The sequence below is a fragment of the Onthophagus taurus genome, chromosome 1, assembly GCF_036711975.1.
Source record: "Onthophagus taurus isolate NC chromosome 1, IU_Otau_3.0, whole genome shotgun sequence".
In the NCBI taxonomy this organism is placed as follows: Eukaryota; Metazoa; Arthropoda; class Insecta; order Coleoptera; family Scarabaeidae; genus Onthophagus; species Onthophagus taurus.
The window spans coordinates 1704526-1723921 of NC_091966.1; the positions used below are offsets into that span (position 1 = coordinate 1704526).

The window sequence follows — 19396 nt, forward strand, 5'->3', positions numbered from 1 at the left end:
ATACATTCGTTACATGCATTTTTTCATTATTTTATTTTTTATGTATTATACGCTTTTTTGACTTGCGCAAATACTATTGTATGTCGCCAATAAAGAGTTATTATTATTGTCAATACTCAGATACTGACAATGTATGTATACTGATCGTGTGAAGGCCGCTTTAACTGACACTAGACCGAGAACTAGAAACATTCGGATTTAGCCACACGTCTCAAGACGGCTAAACCCGAACGATTCTAGTTCTAGAACTATAACTTATACTAGACCTAGAACTAGAAAGTATCGGGTTTTAAAAAAAATCATTTATAGGCTGATCATAAAACTTACCACATGAACGTAGTGGATATCCAAAAATTTGAAGATAAACTACGGGAAGCCGAACGAAGGTTAGGAATTACAGATGGTGTTCCGGTAGTTTATGAACGTGGTGGAGATTCAGCGGGGAAATTAGTTTTATCATTATTCATCGTAGGTTTATTACTTTCGATCATAGCGAGAAGTAGAAATATCAGAACAACAATTAGTATGGATGGGTTTGTAAGCTTTTAAATCTTTTTTTTTTATGTTTCAATATTAAAATAATTAATAATTATAGACGCAAATGGGGAAAGCTAAATTTACCTTGGTTGATCCTCTAATTGGAACAGGAAAAGGTGTAAAATTCGCCGATGTTGCTGGTCTTCGCGAAGCTAAACAAGAAGTAATGGAGTTTGTTGATTATTTGAAACGACCCGAACATTATAAAAGTTTAGGGGCGAAAGTACCAAAAGGAGCTCTTTTATTAGGACCTCCCGGTTGTGGGAAAACGCTTTTAGCAAAAGCTGTGGCTACGGAAGCGAATGTACCGTTTTTATCAATGAATGGATCAGAATTTATTGAAATGATTGGGGGATTAGGAGCTGCGAGAGTACGAGATCTTTTTAAAGAAGCGAAAAAGCGTTGTCCTTGTATCATTTATATCGATGAAATTGACGCGATTGGACGAAAAAGAAGTGGGGAATTAGCTGGAGCTACCGGATCAACTGGGGAAAGTGAACAAACGTTGAATCAATTGTTAGTTGAAATGGACGGGATGTCTACGAGGGAAAATATTATAATGTTAGCTTCAACAAATAGAGCCGATATTTTAGATAAAGCCTTATTAAGACCTGGAAGGTTTGACAGACACATTTTAATTGATCTCCCCGATTTAGACGAAAGAAAACAAATTTTTGAACAACATTTAAAAAGCATCGTTTTAGAACAACCCCCACCATCTTATTCCAGACCTTTAGCGTTTCTTACACCAGGTTTTAGCGGTGCTGATATCGCAAATATTTGCAACGAAGCTGCTTTACACGCCGCTCGATGTAAAAAGAAAAAAGTTTGTAGGGACGATTTAGAATATGCCGTTGAGAGAGTTGTTGGTAATTAATTTATTAGTCCAAAATAATTAATTTATTTTAATAATGTTTTATTTAAAGGTGGAACTGAAAAGCGAAGTCACGCGATGACTCCCGAAACTAAACGAATCGTCGCTTATCACGAATCGGGACATGCTTTAGTTGGATGGATGTTAAAGCACACCGATGCGTTACTTAAAGTTACTATTGTACCAAGAACTAATTTAGCTTTAGGGTTTGCTCAATATATACCGAGAGATCAAAGGCTTCATAGCACGGAAGAAGTAAAAATTATTCCATTTTATTCTATTTCATGGTATTTTTTATTGTTTTGTAGTTATTCGAAAAAATGTGTATGACATTAGGAGGAAGAGTAGCAGAATCATTAACATTTAACCGAATCACAACTGGTGCCCAAAACGATTTAGAAAAAGTCACAAAAATGGCGTACGCCCAAGTAAGAGAATTCGGTATGAATAGCGTGGTTGGTTTGGTTTGTTTCCCAGATAGAGAAATAAAAGAGAAAGGTCGAAAACCGTTCAGTAAAAGATTAAGCGCTGTTATTGATGAAGAAGTACAAAAATTAGTTACAAGAGCTTATAAACGAACCGAACAAGTTCTTTTACAACATAGAGATAAATTAGAATTGGTAAATAAATAATATAATCGTATTTAAATTAAATAATCATTAATTTTTTTTGGTTATTTTAGTTAGCTGAAGAACTCTTAAAAAAAGAAACGTTAAACTATGATGATGTTGAAGCTCTTATTGGCCCACCCCCTCACGGGAAGAAGAGGCTAATTGAACCAGCGGAATTTGAAGAATCAGTTAGAAAAGAAGCCGGTGATACTTTACCAAATCCACCCAAAATAAATCAAACAGCAAAAGAAAGACCTCCGTCTTCTAAAGTATAGATTAGAAACGAACGTAATACTTTAATTTTTAGTATTATTTATAGGAAATTACATATTTTGTTATTGTGTGAAATAATAAAACAATGTGTCTGTTAAAATTGTTTGTTTTTAATTCAATTTTATCTCTAATTAATAATAATCTTAATTAAAATTTTATTAAAATAAATTCAAATGAGTGAGGTTATGTTTTTGACGTTGACATTTTGAGATTATAATAAATTAATTGTTAAAAAATATGGAATTAGAAGAGAAAAAGTAGTAATGAAACGATTATAAATAATTATTGAAGTAATGGTGAAAAATTATATGGAAAGCGAATTAGTCAATATTGATGATGAGTCACTAAATTCCAATTTAATAAAAAAATCAGGAAAATTCTAGGAAATTACATATTTTGTTGTGTCGTGAAATAATAAAACGTTGTGTTTGTTAAAATTGTTTATTTTTAATTTAAATTTATTTGTAATTAATAATAATCTTAATTAAGATAAATTCAAAACATAAAGTGAGGTTATGTTTTTGACGTTTACATTTTGAGGTTATAATAAACTAATTATTAAAAAATGTGGAATTAAAAGAGAAAAAGTAGTAATGATTATAAATGTAGTAATTAGTAGTAATGATTATAAATTATCATTGAAATGAGAAAAAATTATACGGAAAGCAAAGAAGCCAATATTGATGATAAGTCACTAAATTCCAATTTAATAAAAAAAATCAGGATATTTCAGCGAAATTATATACAGGGTGATTCACATCAGAACCGACACAGAGCTGGGACATTGATTTAACGTAACTTATCTCTATACTAAGTTGTACAGGTGGTTCAAATTCGATGTCCGAATAGGCTATCTTGGAAACTGTAAGAGTTAGAAAAAAAGTAGCTTACATGTCATGATCTTGTTTTTCGAGAAACTACTAAATGTCAAAAACCAGGCCAAAATTGAAAATATGGTAAAGTCAGCAAGTGCAATTATCTTGGTTATTATTATAGGTGGAGTACTATAACTAAGACATTATATGGACACTTTTTTACAGAGAATTTGATAACGCAGTTTTAGATTTTGCGATATTATGACAATTTTCATTTTTTTAAATGGAAACAACCACTGATTATTCGTTTATTAAATTCGTTATTCTTTTCTGATTACAAAAATATAGGGTTCGACAGGTCTATTTCTTATTGTTTTAGAATAAAGCTAAAAATAAACTTTTAGTGTCGTCAAAGAAATTAAATTTACAGTTTCCTGTAAATTATAGCTAAAAATTAAAAAAACATATTTCTGATATTTGAAACAAATACATTTGTTGAACTATTTCATAATTATATTTGTTTTACACAAAAGTTGGAATAGATTGTATTTATTTCACATTTTTTATTAATATTTAATATTATTATTAAATAACTTAATTAATTATTGATAGATGGCGCTCATAATATATTTTTTTTTAAATTTTTTTAATTCAAATAAACATAGCAACATTTGTTTGTATTCAAAAATTTTCTGAAGTGTTAAATTAAAAATCCTGTTTTTTAAGATGGATTACGAAAAGTTTAACATGTTAGAATATGTAACATTAGAAAGTAAAGTAAATTTTATATTTTTTAAGATGGATTACGAAAAGTTTAACATATTCGAATGTTACATATTAGAAAATGAAGTAAATTTTATATAAATTTTTAGTAGAATAATTTTTAGTTATAGTACCGTAATTTACAGGATACTGTAAATTTAATTTCTTTGACGACCTCAAAAAAAAGCTTATTTTTAGCTTTATTCTAAAACAATAAGAAATAGACCTATCTAACCCCATATTCGGACATCGAATTTGAACCACCCAGGGATTGCAATTCTTAGTAGCGAGTGGCATAATTAACCTGAGTGAATAATACTTCATTATATGTGAGTAGAATTCTATAAATTTATTTTTTAAATATATTTTTGAATAAAGTTTAAACGTCAAATGTGACAAATTCAATGTTACTAACTGTAGCCAACTTCACAACAATATGTCAAAATTAAATGTCAATTTTATAAAACGTCGTTTTTTTTACGAAAATTAATTAATTTATGCTTAAATCATACGAAAAAAGGAATTTGTTTAGGTTTTTTTAATGTCAAACTGTTAGAAACTCCTAAAAAATTGAATTAAATTGAAGTTTTTTGAAATTTTAACGTTTCAAATAATTATTATTAGTCTGTCAAGTTGGTTACCCGTGAATGCCCGCGAATAATGAAAACTTATTCATAAGGTATATATTATAAGGTAGTCGTGGACAAAATTGTTTATTTTTAATTTATTTGTAATTAATAATAATTTTAATTAAAATATTTATAATATAAAGTGAGGTTATGTTCAAGTTGACGTTGACATTTTGAGGTTATTATCTTATTAATGTGGTTATGATAAACTAATTATTAAAAAATATGGAATTAGAAGAGAAAAAGTAGTAATAAAACGATTATAAATAATAAATAATAATTAAAATTTTAATAACATAAATTTATATAAAGTGAGGTTATGTTCAGGTTGACGTTGACATTTTAAGGTTATTATTGTGGTTATGATAAACTAATTAAAAAATATGGAATTAGAAGAGAAGAATAGTAATAAAGCGAGTATAAATAATTCTATAAATATAAATGCTTCAGAAAATAATAAAGAAACGATAAAAACTGATAAAAAAGCTAATGATAATAATGAAATTGTTCAAGATGCTAGAGATAATCCGAATGAAAATCAACCCCAGTCTCAAAGTACATATGATCCTAAATATGTACATTATGAAGGAGATATAGCAATTTACACAGATCCATCATCAGGTTATCAATATCAATGGAATAAAGAGAGGGAAAAGTGGGAAGCAAAAGCTCAAAATGTTGAGTACGGATTTGAAGATGATACTCACACTTATACAGATAATGATGGAACAAAATTCTTTTGGGATAAGGAAAAAAATGCTTGGTTTCCAAAAATAAATGATGATTTTATGGCAAAATACCAAATGAGTTATGGTTTTGTCGATAACACATCAACAGAAAAAAGTAAAGAAATCGAAATAAAAGAATCGAAAGAAGAAATTAAATTAGAAGTTGAAAACCATAAAGGTGTTAAAAGAAAAGCCTCCGAACCATCTTGGTTTACTTTGGACGATGAACAAAACACGAAAGTTTATGTAAGTAATTTACCGTTAGACACAACCGAAGAAGAATTTGTAGATTTAATGCAAAAATATGGATTAATTATGCGAGATACCATTACACACAAAATGAAAATAAAAATGTACAAAGAATCAGGTACCGATTTATTTAAAGGGGACGCTTTATGTACGTACATAAGGGTTGAATCCGTTGATTTAGCTTTAAAACTTTTGGATGGATCCATGTTTAAAGATAAAAAAATTAAAGTCGAACGAGCCCAATTTCAATTAAAAGGTGAATACGACCCAAAGCTTAAACCGAAAACGAAAAAACGTAAAGAAAAACAAAAATTAAAAAGGATGCAAGAAAAATTATTCGATTGGAGACCGGAAAAACCAATCGGCGAACGTGCCAAACACGAAAAAGTCGTTATAATTAAAAATTTGTTTGAACCGAAACTTTTCGATGAAGACGTCGGGCTTATATTGGAATTCCAACAAGATTTACGTGAAGAAGCTTCGAAATGCGGTGAGGTACGTAAGGTTATGCTTTACGATCGACATCCTGGAGGTGTGGCGCAAATTAACATGAAAGAACCCGAAGAAGCGGATGCCGTTGTTCTGCTTTTAAATAATCGGTGGTTTGGTAAAAGGAAATTAACTGCGGAAATTTGGGATGGAAAAACTAAATATAAAATTGCTGAAACTGAGGCTGAAATTTCTGAGAGGATTGATAATTGGGATAAATATTTAGAAGGAAAAGAGGGAGAAAAAGTTCAATTAAAAAATGTAACTGATTAATTAGAAATAATGTAAATCAATAATGATTAGGTACTAATAAAAAGAATTTTTTTATTAATTTCGATTTATATTGTTTCCAAATACAGTGATATAGTAAAGTCTATATGCACCCCAGAAAATGATAATATCTCAGCTCCTAAAATGTAATTCAATGAATTTTTTAAACAAAGGATATTAGAAGTCTATTTTATTTTAACATAAAGTCGAAACAATTCGATTTGTGCTACAAAGTGAAGGGTATGGCAGTAGATTTAGTCGCACGTCCCTCAAGACGACTAAACCTGAATTATTCTATTAAATAATATACTAAAAAGATATACTAGAAAAAACTTCTTTAACTTGCTTTTATTTAAATATATAATCTGTTTTTTATTTAAATCAATTGTCATTGCCAAATTTTTATAGAAAAACGGTCTGTACCACTCTAGATACCATGTTCTATGACCACGCTTTATAATATTTTCCACTAAATAATAAGTAAGGTTGTGTATATTCTAAACCATGCACCAGTCACTCGTATTAATGAAATTGGGAGCATACGTTTAATTCTGGATACTGTCACTTATGGCGTTGCTTTCGATTACAGAACCCATTTTGGCAATTTTTTGAATGGTCAGTTTGACTGGTTTGACCAGGTTTGACATAGTAATATTTTTATTGCGTTGTATTGTGTACAGTGGAAGAGTTGCTAGCGATTTGAAGAAAAAGCGATTTGTTGTTGTTGCTTTATAATAAGTACACTTCGATTGATGCGGAAGCAGCATTGGATAAATACAATAAAATTAAAAGGAAACGATGTGGTAAAAATAATAATAAAAAAATTATAGAATAAAGTCTTTGTTATTCATTTAAAGACTTTTTAATAAACCCTGTACCAAATAATAATTTAATACCTATATAGTTATATTTTTTTTAATGTTTTTTTGTAAAACATTGTAAACGACAAAATTTAATGTGTTTAAAGTTTTGCACAATTTGTAAAGTTTTGTCTCCAAGCAATGTTTTCGTAAAAAATCATCGATAAACCTTCCAAATAACAAATTTAATTTATATTTCCCGCCTGCCAATGATTTCAGCGCTGTAGGTGACAGTATCCAAAACTAATTGCGCATTTCAATCAAATGTTTATAGTTGCCCATCTATATAACAAATATATTATATCTTATCTATGTTCTAAACGAAGTTGTCACTTTAAAGACGAAGCCACTAATCTCTCGTCACTTGGCTAATATCTACGTTTTGAAATTAAAACTCGTGAGCAATATATTAAGATAACATAATTAAGTGCTATAATTAAAATTTGAATATTGTTTAAAAATCAGAATTACTGGAAGAATCTGAGTCTTCCGCTAGTTGGATGATGACAGGAGGTAAATCAGTTATTAATGAATTTCCCATTAATGTTGTCCACTCTTTTTTAATTAGTTCTTCACAGTGGCGAACACTATTTGCCCACATCTCCGGAGTGTAATGACCAAGAGCTTTTTGCCAAGTCTCCTTGACACGACAGGTCTTTTTCTCCGAGCTGGACTGAACATGTTTATTGTAATAAGTTTTTTAAGAACGCCCAACATAGTTCAATGGGATTATATTGACAATTGTATGGAGGAAGACGAAGAACAGTATGGCCATGGTCTCTTATTAATTTGTCAATTTCAAAGGTTTTTTCAATTTGAGGCTTGTAATAACGGATTATTTCCCATAACGATTTTTTATTTAAGGTTGGTTCAAACTGTATATTATGTTCAGTTAACCATTTTTTCATATCATTTTTTTTGTGCAGAAACTTGGAGCTTTCTCGATTTGTTTTGAGTGATATGGAGCATTATCCATTACTACCGCACACTTCGCAACCAAATTATTTAATGCTGGAAGTAATTGATTTTTCACCCATTCAATAAAAATAATTGACGTCATATTTTTATGATAATCTCTGTGCTCCGTGTTGTCACTGAGCAAGAGATCGCAATTTGGCAAAAACCCTGACGAAGTGCCTGCGTGCAAGATTGTAAATCTTTTTCCTTCGCCTTCTGCTCTTTGCGGAATACCGAATCTTTCATTTTCATTTACCCATTGATAAACTTGGGTGCCATTTTCGTAAATCCAAGTTTCGTCAAGAAAAACAAAAGTATACTCTCCGGATTCTAGGTATTGCAAGTATGTCTTTAAAAATGTAATTCTTTTTGAAACTATATGTGGTTGTTCAATTAACACTTTTCTATTGCTAATCTTTTTATATCTATATCCCATAGATTTTATAATTTTATGTAATTTTGATCTACCATTAGTAAAATCACATTCATTTCTTGTAAAATTAAGTAAATCATTAAGATTAAAATACTGTTTCTTATCATGCAATTTTTGTATTTGTCTTCCTAACTCTTCTTTAATAAAATATAAATTATTATCCGTTTTGTAGTTCATTTTACAACGCCCTTGTGTTTTTGGTTTTTTTGCAGTTTGATATTTTTTGTAGGTTTGAATAATTTTAAAAACCGTCGTGCTGTGAACCTAATACAATTATGTTGAATACAAATTTAATTTTAAAACTCAAGTGCAATACACATACATCAAAAATACGTGAAGCTTTATCACATATATATTTTAAATTCGTATTTGGTGTCTCCGTCTGTACTTCTTCACAATACCTAATTATAGAGTTTTTTTCGCGTTTAGACAGTTGACATCCCGTTCTACCCTTTCTTAACATTTTTATGGTAGATTTAGCAGCAAAAAAATTATATGAAAATTGTTTTTTAATCAATCTTAACAAATTTGATAGACAGTGGTGGCACACAATTAAAGTAAAAGTCACGACATGCGCTTTTACTTTCAATACCAACTTGACGACACTTTGACAATTGATTTAAATAAAAAACAGATTATATATCGAGACTAGTTTCGAGGTTACACCCTCATCTTCAGGTCGAAACTAGCAAAAACGAAAAACACATTAAAATATTAAAATAAAACAGTTTAAAAAACTTACAGTCAAAATTTTCAAAGCAATTTATACATGAAAAGCGAAAAACTCAAACGAAAAACATTATCTCGAAGAAAACTTCTTTAAAAGGTATGAACACGTTAAAATTTAAAAATAAATAATCACAAAAACATTCACATTCAAAAATTTTGTCAAAAACGAAAAGATGTCGAAACACCTGCATTGAACTACCCGGGCAAATAAACTTGTTATGTAATTGTTTTATGATCTCTCAGAGACATGAAAATAGGTTTATTATATCATTGAAGCTGATCATTTAATAATTCGCAGTTATTGTTATTTTTGTGTTTGTTAATTTCTAAAATTTCGAGCAGATCTAGCCTATCACCTTTCACATTTATGTAGACGTTTTGTATTATTATAGTCTATCTTGTGGCCTGTTTCAATGTGATGTTTAAATACATTGGAATTATCTTTAGTTTTGTGTTCTCATATACGAGTCTCCAATTTACGCCCTGTTTGCCCAATATAAACTGAGTTACAAATGGAACATCCAATTGAATATATTCTTTGAAACATTCTTTGAAAATATCTTTGTTCTTCATATGGTAGTTGGATAAAAGTCGAAGAATCGTGTTATTATTCGATAATGCCAAGGAAAGATTATATTTAGAAAAAATGTGTTTTGCCTGAAAAGTGACATTATTGAAAGGAATGGGCTTATATTTCAAGTTATTTAGAGTTTTAACATAAAGTGGGTCTCTCTATTGCTGTATTTTATGAAACAATCTATTAATGATATGTTTTGGGAATTTATTATTATCCTATTCTGTTCGGAGAGGGCATAGTTAAATATTTTGTTTATTAAAAATGTAAAATTGGCAAGTTTTTGTGACATAGAATGCTCTGAATCATAAGGAATAGTTGTTGAGATGGTCGATGGTTTCCTATGAATGTTGTACTCAATTTTATATTTGTCTGTTCTTGTTAAATTTAAGTCTAAAAAATTAAGTTGATCATTTTCTTCAATTTCTATTGTAAATTTAAGGTTCTTATTAACTTTATTCAAATAATTCAAAAAACTCATCAAATTTTCTCTGGTCCCTTCCCAAATGCAAAAAACGTCGTCGACATATCTCACCCATTTATTAATATTTTTCTTGTGAGGATTAATATTATTTATAATATAGTTTTATTATACTTTATTTATATAAAAGATATCTGCTAGGAGACCTGATAAAGGCATGCCCATAGGTAAACCTTCCGAGATAAAGTAGTATTCGTTTTAAATCTTATTTAGTCATTTCTATGAATTGGGTGGAATTATAAATAGAGTTCTTCGGAGCAAAGTTAATATCCTTAAATATGTTTAACATAAAATTAATAAGTTTTTGGGTAGGTGAGTTCAATGCAGGTTTAAAACCCGCTCAAGTCTTTTTCCCAGTTCCTTTGTTCTCGTCTCACCGTCGACATCTTTTCGCTTTTCATGTATAAATTGCTTTGAAAATTTTGACTGTAAATTTTTTAAACTGTTTTATTTTAATGTGTTTTTCGTTTTTGCTAGTTTCGACTGAAGGTGTAACCTCGAAACTAGTCTCGATATATATTTAAATAAAAGTAAGTTAAAGAAGTTTTTTCTAGTATATCTTTTTAATATATTCCCAACTTGCAACATGGATAAAATTCTGAATTATTCTAGGTCTTGTGTTAGTTCTAGTGATAATGTAAAATTAGAACTAACACGGGATCTAGAACTAGTAACATTCGGATTTAGTCGCACGTCTCTCAAGACGGCTAAACCCAAATTATTGTAGGTCTAGTGTTAGTTCTAGTGATAGTGTAAAACTAGAATTAACACTAGACCTAGAACTAGAAACAGTCTCTCAAGACTGCTAATATAGGGTGAGTTTTTTTCCATGTTCAGTATGGAGATCTCGAAAACTAGCGGAGATAGAGAGACGATTAAATAGAGAAAAAATTGCAATTTCATGAACTCAATTTAATGAGCTTTTTGTTTTTTGTATGAAATGCATGGCTAACTACTATCCGTGCAAAACGTCAAGGCCCCTCACTTTAGAGATCGATATCTTCGTAACTGCTCGATGGAAAAAATTGCGGTAAAGTTTATTGTAATCAGTGAACATTTCTGCGTATCACATGTTAATTTGGAAATTTTCGGTTCCGCAGTTTTTCTTTTATCGCGAGTTAAGTGAAAAAAGTACCCGATTTTTGAGAGTGCCAGCAACTTTGTCTAGTTTGCGATTTTTTTTCTCCAAAACTATTTGACGAAAAAATTTCAAATTTCAACTGGTGGTAAACCAATGTGTTCTTAATGTGGGGCATATTTTATTTTTTCATTATTCCATATAATTTCGCAGAAAATCGCGCTTTAATAGGATGCGGTTATTTCGAAAGCGACCTGGCGGATTTCAACGTGGTTTTTACCAAAATATGTCAAATAATGTCGGTTGTCGAATTCCGTTATCAGTTTTTCAAAATTAAGGCTCCCTAATTTTTTAAGAGCGATTTAATGGAATTACAAATTAAAGAGAAACAGAAATAAGCTATGCGGGGGGAGACAGATGATGACTTTATTGTATCACTGTATATCCAGATTCCAAATACTTGCAAAAGAAATAATATTGCTTTGCTTAATAACTCACTACTACTTATTTCTTTCAAGACCTAAATTGAAAGAGAAATTAAGAAATACACACGTTCTCGTATTTTTTGGTAGTAACCTCAGTTTCGTTCTTGAAAATTGTTTCAACATTATAAACTTTTTTCTCAATTCAGCAAGTAAACGTGTCAAGTGGTTGAACAGGCTGAAACAAGAAAATTATCTCTGTTGGGGCAGTAGCTAATATAAATGTGGGATGAACCCTCTGTGAATCTCAGTAGAAAAAAGTTCGATGGAATGCGATTAGATTTTATCATGACAGACACAAAACATAGATATTCAAAAATTTGTGTTGTATTAGTTGACATGCCTGTGTTATACGATGCTTAATTTTAAGTTTGTGTTGATATGCTTCGACCACAAGTGGCCTCGGCTTTTTCAAACGACGTTGTAGATCTTTTATCTAATAATGACTCACATTTAGCATCCTCCTGATAAACTATCTCGAGGATAATTACCATAATTACAGCGAGTTTAAGCGCTCTCATCGGCCAAAAGCTGAATTTATCTATGGGATAAATTTATCAAGACATGGTAAAAGTTGACCTAAGCAGAGGGGTCGCTTAATCCGAGGCAGTGGGTTTTAGAATGCTTAGTGTTAGCTTTGTATTGTATTACTTGATATGCCTTTACTTATGATACGTCTATTACACACCGACTCATGAGCGTTAGACCTTGGAAGAGAGTAGCTCATGATTGGCAGCGTTGGAGGTAGAAGATAAAGGAGGCCAATGCTCAATTTGGGCGATAACGTTTTTTTGGGGAGATAGAGAGAATGTATTCCTCAATCGTAAAACAGAATTCTCTAAATATGCACATTTTCTTATCTAAACACAAATCATAAAAGTTGTCACAATAATTTTGTTGATTGGCATTTGTAAACAAAACTAACTTTATTCCACATTCCTTCACGGGATGGCACTATAAAAGAAAATTTCAAGGTATAATTGACATTACAAAAGAATACTAACCTTACTCAACATTCTTTCCGGGGATGATTGACATTTATAAATAAAATTAACCTTACTCAACATTTTTTACCAGGAGGTCATTAACCCTAGTACACATAACTGACCTTTCCCATTCTAACCGGTATTGCGTAAAGAGCATATCCTTTTTCTCTAGACTGGTAAACAACATCCTTAAAAAAATCTATCGAGTCAGAATCTAACAATAATATGCCATTTTTCAGATCAACATATTTTCTGGTATTGTACTCTAGTCGGTTCATCAACATTCTTCCGTGTCATTTTTTTCAAATGAACATTAAGACCTTGAAATGCATGAAAGCGCTGGTTTGAGTATTTCAAACTAAACATTCAAAAACAAGAACTTCCCAACATACCTGAAGTACGTCTTAAAACCAAAGGTGTAGTATTATGACGACATCTAGCGGCAAAATTGTAGAACGCTCACGTGTTAACGAGTGCAACGACGACCAAGCACAGTTAACACACGACCACCAACTTAGAAGCATCACCTAGTTTAAGTGAAATCAAACTGTTTTAATCATTTAAGTTGTTTTATGTTATTCAAACAATATAACATAGTTTTTGAACATTTTTAAATTGTACTTTATTATAATAAATAATAATACCACATAAATTGGCGACGAGAGAAAGAAAACGGAAACAAGTTATAACAGGTGGCGTGACGTCGTAAGACACATGGAAGAATCGAGAACGAAGGTGACGTAATCAAGAAACGGATTTTTAACGGAACAAAATGGAAACACAACAACAAGAAAAACGTAAACATTTTAATTTTGAAGCTTTTAAAGAAGATCAAGAAGATTTTCTTTATTACATACAACGTTTTGAAGTGGAATTAGCAATAAACGGAATAAAAACAACGGACGCAGACGCACGAAACCTACTACTTTCAAAGGTAGGATCACAAACTTTTAAATTATTAGTAGATCACTATAGACCAGATAACGTTATAACAAAAACGTACAATGAAATAAAAGATGTCTTAAACAAATATTACGGGAAGAAATCATATGTTTTATCAGAACGAGTAACATTTGCGATGTGTATGAGAAAGGAAACGGAAACAGTAACTCAATTTATAACTAGACTTCGTGGTTTGGCAGGAAATTGCGAATTTGGTGCAAATTTAAACGAACGTCTGCGTGATCAATTCGTAATCGCAATTAATAACTCTGCGTGGCAACAAGAGATCATTCGGGAATATCCAAATAATTCTGCAACTTTGTCAGAAATTGAAGCTACAGCCGTGAAGCTTGAACAAGCAAGTATTCATTCGCAAAAATTAACGTCACTTACTCAACAAAATCAATTAGAACATGCATACCGGGTAACAAAACAAAACTTCAACAAACACAAAAACGAACAAAGGTCGGAAAGAATACCTAAATCTTTTGACAGAAAACAAAAATGTTTGTTTTGCGGTAATAAACGACACGAAAACGTACAAACTTGTCCAGCTAAGGATAAATCCTGTTCTTCGTGCGGGAAGAAAGGACATTTTGCAAAAGTTTGCATTTCTTCAGGAAAAATAAAGTTAAACAAAAATCAAACTACAAACACGCGAAACGTAACAACAAAAACAAACGATGAGTCATCATCTGACAACGGAACAAGCTCAGATACTTTAACTATATGTAACATACGAACATCAAAGAAAGTAATGTTAACAGTTAAGATTGAAAACAAGGATTGTCAAATGCTTTATGACCCAGGAGCTGCACATTCAGTAATAGGAAAAAAAGTATGGAAAAACTTGGGAAAACCTAAGTTACAACCCACGAACAATCTTGTAGCTTATACCGACATAGAAATCAAAACATTAGGAACAACCAAAGTACAAGTCACAGCATATGGAAGAACACTAACACTACCCATTTACGTGGTTGAGCAAGACGACACACCTTTATTTGGTCTCGATTGGTGCATAGCATTCAAAACACCATTACCTGAAGGAGCACGAATTTGTAACATTCAATATCAGAAAAACAACGACAAACAGATCGTATCAATTGAGAAAGTAGAAAAGCAATTAACGAAAATTTTAGAACAACATAAAGAACTATTTGATGGTAGCATTGGAACCATAAGGGGACACACAGCCCGCATACACATTTCCAGCGATGTAACACCAAAGATTTTTAGGCCTCGACCAGTACCTTTAGCCTTACAGAAGAATGTATCAAAAGAGATTGAAAGATTAGTTAAAGAAGATGTATTAGAACAAATAGATACAACTACCACACCGATCGAATGGGCGACACCAGTGGTGATAGCAGTTAAATCAAATGGAAATGTTCGTCTTTGTGGAGATTACAGAGTCACAATAAATCCATTCGTTCAGGTAGACAATTATCCTCTACCGAGATGCGAGGATATGCTTAGTAAACTGAGTGGTGGAAAACATTTTTCACGAATAGACTTAAAAGACGCATATTTACAACTACCCGTTCATTCCGATTCAAGAAAATATCTAGTTATTGCAACGCACAAAGGTTACTATACCTACAAACGTTTACCCTTCGGAGTCTCATTTGCTCCATCATTATTCCAACGAACGATGGACCAAATATTAAATGGATTAGAAGGTACCACATGTTATTTAGATGACATATTAATAACTGCACCAGACAAGGAAACTCATTTGAAACGAATTGAACGTGTGTTAGCACGGTTACGACAAGCTGGCATCAAAACGCAAGCATCTAAGTGTGCCTGGTTACAGAAGGAAATTGTGTTTCTGGGACATAAAATAGATAGAAATGGGTTACACCCAACTGAAGAACACATCCATGCAATACAGCAAATGCCACAACCTCGAAATGTCACAGAATTGCGTTCTTTTCTGGGATTAATCACATATTATGCCAAATTTATCGAAAATCTACAGATCATTTGTGAACCCCTTCATCGACACCTTAAGAAGAATACGTCATTCAATTGGACAAATCATGATTCAGAAATATTCAAATCACTGAAGAAAACTTTAACCTCAGAATCAACATTAGTACATTATAATGAAAATTTACCACTTTACGTCAGTAGTGATGCATCGGCAAGAGGAGCAGGAGCGGTGCTAGCTCACAAAATGCCCGACGATACCCTAAGACCTGTTGCATTCACATCCCGTACTTTTACAGACGTAGAAACCAGATATTCGACAATTGATAAAGAAGCATTAGCTATTGTCTATGCGGTAACAAAATTACACCAATATCTGTACGGACGACATTTTTATCTTTTAACTGACCATAAACCGCTAGAACGTATTTTTAGTCATAAACGCGAAACACCAAAAATAGCAAGCAATCGATTGTTAAGATGGGCTATGTTATTGAACAGTTATAATTACACCATCAGATATACACCCGGAAAACAAAATCAAGCGGCGGACGCTTTGTCAAGATTACCTATCTGTGAAGATACACCAAGTAAAAACGAAGCGATTGGTCTACCAAAGCGAGGACATCTGTTACACCTCCGAGTTAAACACCTGCCGATGTCAAGAAAAGAATTACAGAAAGAAGTTTTTAAGGATCACGTGTTGTGCAAAATAATACCATATATTAAAACATATTGGCCTGATAAAGATATACTTCCAAATGAACTGATACCATATTACGAAAAAAGGGATGAGCTATCGTATGAGGAAGATATGATTCTTTGGAAGGGAAGGATATGTATCCCAGAAAAACTTCGCAAAACAATATTAAAGATGTTGCATGAGGGACACCCGGGAATCACAGGAATGCAGAGTATGGCGAAATTACACGTCTGCTGGCCAAATATCAACAACGATATACAAAAGTTTATAGAACATTGCGAGTATTGTCAAAGCTCGAGAAAGTGTACCCAACATCTACCTCTATATTCATGGGCAGCACCACCAGTTCCGTGGTCACGAATCCATCTGGATTTTGCAGGACCGTTTGAAGGAAGAATGTGGTTAGTGGTTATCGACGCCTACACCAAATGGATTGAAATTGAACCGATGAAATCAACGACAAGTGCCAAAACAATAAATATTTTAAGAAAAATGTTCGCGCGGTATGGACTGCCTAAAATAATAGTGACTGACAATGGACCACAATTAACATCGGAAGAGTTTGAAAGTTTCTGTACGTCGTTAGGTGTAAAGCACGTACGTACCACTCCATATCACCCGCAGACAAATGGGATCGCGGAAAGACTTGTAAAAACTTTTAAGAATCGCATGAAGTGTAGTGAAAAAGATATAGATCTAAATACGCGAGTGCAATCATTTTTAACTTCATATCGAGCAACCCCTACTAGAACGACCGGACGAACACCGTACGAACTTATGTTTGGTCGGCTCATGAGAAATAAGTTTGATCAACTGAAACCGGATGTACACAGACGACTCGATGAGGAGAGTATAAGACAAAAGCAATGTTATGATCGACACCATGTAAAAGAGAAATCCTTCGAGATAGGAGAGCCTGTTTGGGTCAACAACCCTTTAGCGGACGGATCAAAACCGGGCCAGATAGTTGAAAAAACAGCACCGTACTCTTATATAGTAGATCTGGGAAATTCTGTTAAACGAAAGCATGTAGATCAGATGAGATCTCGAGTAAAATCCCCTCTTAATGATGTACCAACTACCCCAGAAAAGCCAAAGGAAATATTCACGGAAATTGACGAAGCAACCAGTATGGAAGACCCAAAATGTGACACTCCAAAGAAAGAGATACCCCAACCTGAGATTATAACAGATCGGGAGTCCGAAACGAAGCCTAGACGGAATCCTATCCGGGATCGACGACTTCCGGCGCGTTATCAAGTTTAAGTGAGGGAGGGATGTAGTATTATGACGACATCTAGCGGCAAAATTGTAGAACGCTCACGTGTTAACGAGTGCAACGACGACCAAGCACAGTTAACACACGACCACCAACTTAGAAGCATCACCTAGTTTAAGTGAAATCAAACTGTTTTAATCGTTTAAGTTGTTTTATGTTATTCAAACAATATAACATAGTTTTTGAACATTTTTAAATTGTACTTTATTATAATAAATAATAATACCACAAAAGGTGCCATTTATTGCAAAGGTTGTTCATGGTGTATCATATTGCCTCTCTATCAAACACAGTTACTTGCTGCCTATTAAAAGATATTGAGAAAGATGATTGGTTCCCTGATTTGTTCTTAAGGGCAATTTTATTATGACGAATTGGGTTGCCACTACATTGGTTTCCCCTTTTGTTAGCATTATTACATACTGCCTGATTATTTTTTAACGTTAAAAATTCACTACCAGGCATGTTTCGATACTTTCGTGTCTGAATACTTTTGTTTATAATCTGATTCATTTAGTTGTAGTAAAATCACCGCGACAAGAAGATGTTACTTAAAAAAATCAAATAGGGCTAAATCTGTCTAAAATCTTGTTTATCTTGAAACCAAATTACATTCGGAAAGTTGTGGTGCGTCTACCATTATGTAGAATGAAAATGTAAGTCATCATGAAGAATTCGGCGGGTTGAACGATCTGACAACCCCAGCGCAGCCGAATATTTTGAACCAGAGCGCCTAGAAGATGGTAAAATTGAAGCTCAGTCTGCATTGATGTTTGCAAGTGTTTTAACGGTCCGTGCTGATTCTGGTTTCTTGTGGGAATAGCACCTCAAATTTGATAAACAAATTCCAAATCCAACGTTCTTGACTAAAAAACTACCTAGGAGATGGTAAAATTGAAGCTCAGTCTACAATAATTTTTGTAGGTATTCTAACGGTCCATGCTGGTCCTGGTCTTTTGTGGGACATATTTCCAACTGCCCTAAATGTTGCCCTCCCCTCAAGATAAGATGGATTCCCAGGCAGGAATAGCACCTCAAATTTGACAAACAAATTCCAAATGTAACGTTCTTGACTAAAAAACTACCTAGGAGATGGTAAAATTGAAGTTCAGTTTACATTAATGTTTGCAGGTATTCTAACATCAGTCAGTGCTGATTCTGGTCTCTTGTGGAATACATTTCCAACTGCCCTAAAAGCTTCCACTCACTATAAGATGGATCCCTTGACAGGAATATCACCTCAAATTTGACAAACAAATTCCAAATCCAACGTTCTTGACTAAAAAACTACCTAAAGTTTTGATACCTGCATTTTAATATTATTTACATGAATAAAAAAACTTATTTTTTACATGTATACGTTTATTTATAAATCTTATAATATTCAATAATATTTAGTATTTACAAAATACACAAAAATTCTGTTATGTAAAGTATAACTGCATCACACTTATATTTCATGTTATGAATTAATCCAAAAGAAATCGTGTAAACAAACAAGTTTTAGAGCTTTTTAAAACCGAACGTACTCGTGTGGTTACCGAAAGAAGCGAACTTACAAAAATACATTTTTCCGAATAAATCACCATTATTCTTCTCTACTTATTATATCTAAGCTGAACGTCATTAACATTTTCCACGTTCGAATTTTATTTTTCTCGTTTAATTTACGTTTACCGTTTATTACCTATAGAATAAACAAGCTTACTCAACAACATGA

At 32.3% G+C, this 19396-nt stretch overlaps 2 protein-coding genes and 1 long non-coding RNA gene across 3 annotated transcripts in view; all 3 read left to right on the forward strand.

The window, feature by feature from the left end:
- The window catches only part of LOC111418043 (SPG7 matrix AAA peptidase subunit, paraplegin), a 29882-nt gene extending 27487 nt beyond the window's left edge, over positions 1 to 2395 (forward strand). The window contains exons 5-9 of the mRNA XM_071194015.1: positions 310 to 537; positions 596 to 1406; positions 1464 to 1666; positions 1720 to 2031; positions 2094 to 2395. Of these exons, the coding sequence (XP_071050116.1) occupies positions 310 to 537; positions 596 to 1406; positions 1464 to 1666; positions 1720 to 2031; positions 2094 to 2297 (1758 nt within the window). The 3' untranslated portion in view covers positions 2298 to 2395. The remainder of the gene's footprint in view (positions 1 to 309; positions 538 to 595; positions 1407 to 1463; positions 1667 to 1719; positions 2032 to 2093) is intronic.
- Positions 2396 to 4779: 2384 nt separating this feature from the next.
- LOC111418046 (RRM1_TatSF1_like and RRM2_TatSF1_like domain-containing protein barc) lies at positions 4780 to 6298 on the forward strand. The gene has a single exon (XM_023050479.2). It carries the CDS (start codon positions 4885 to 4887, stop codon positions 6238 to 6240), a length of 1356 nt encoding a protein of 451 aa, XP_022906247.2. The 5' UTR covers positions 4780 to 4884; the 3' UTR covers positions 6241 to 6298.
- A 1121-nt stretch (positions 6299 to 7419) lies between these two features.
- Positions 7420 to 8154, forward strand: LOC139428945 (uncharacterized). Its single transcript, XR_011639625.1, has 3 exons — positions 7420 to 7610; positions 7666 to 7961; positions 8024 to 8154. It is a non-coding gene; the product is annotated as an uncharacterized lncRNA (long non-coding RNA).
- Positions 8155 to 19396: the final 11242 nt, after the last annotated feature.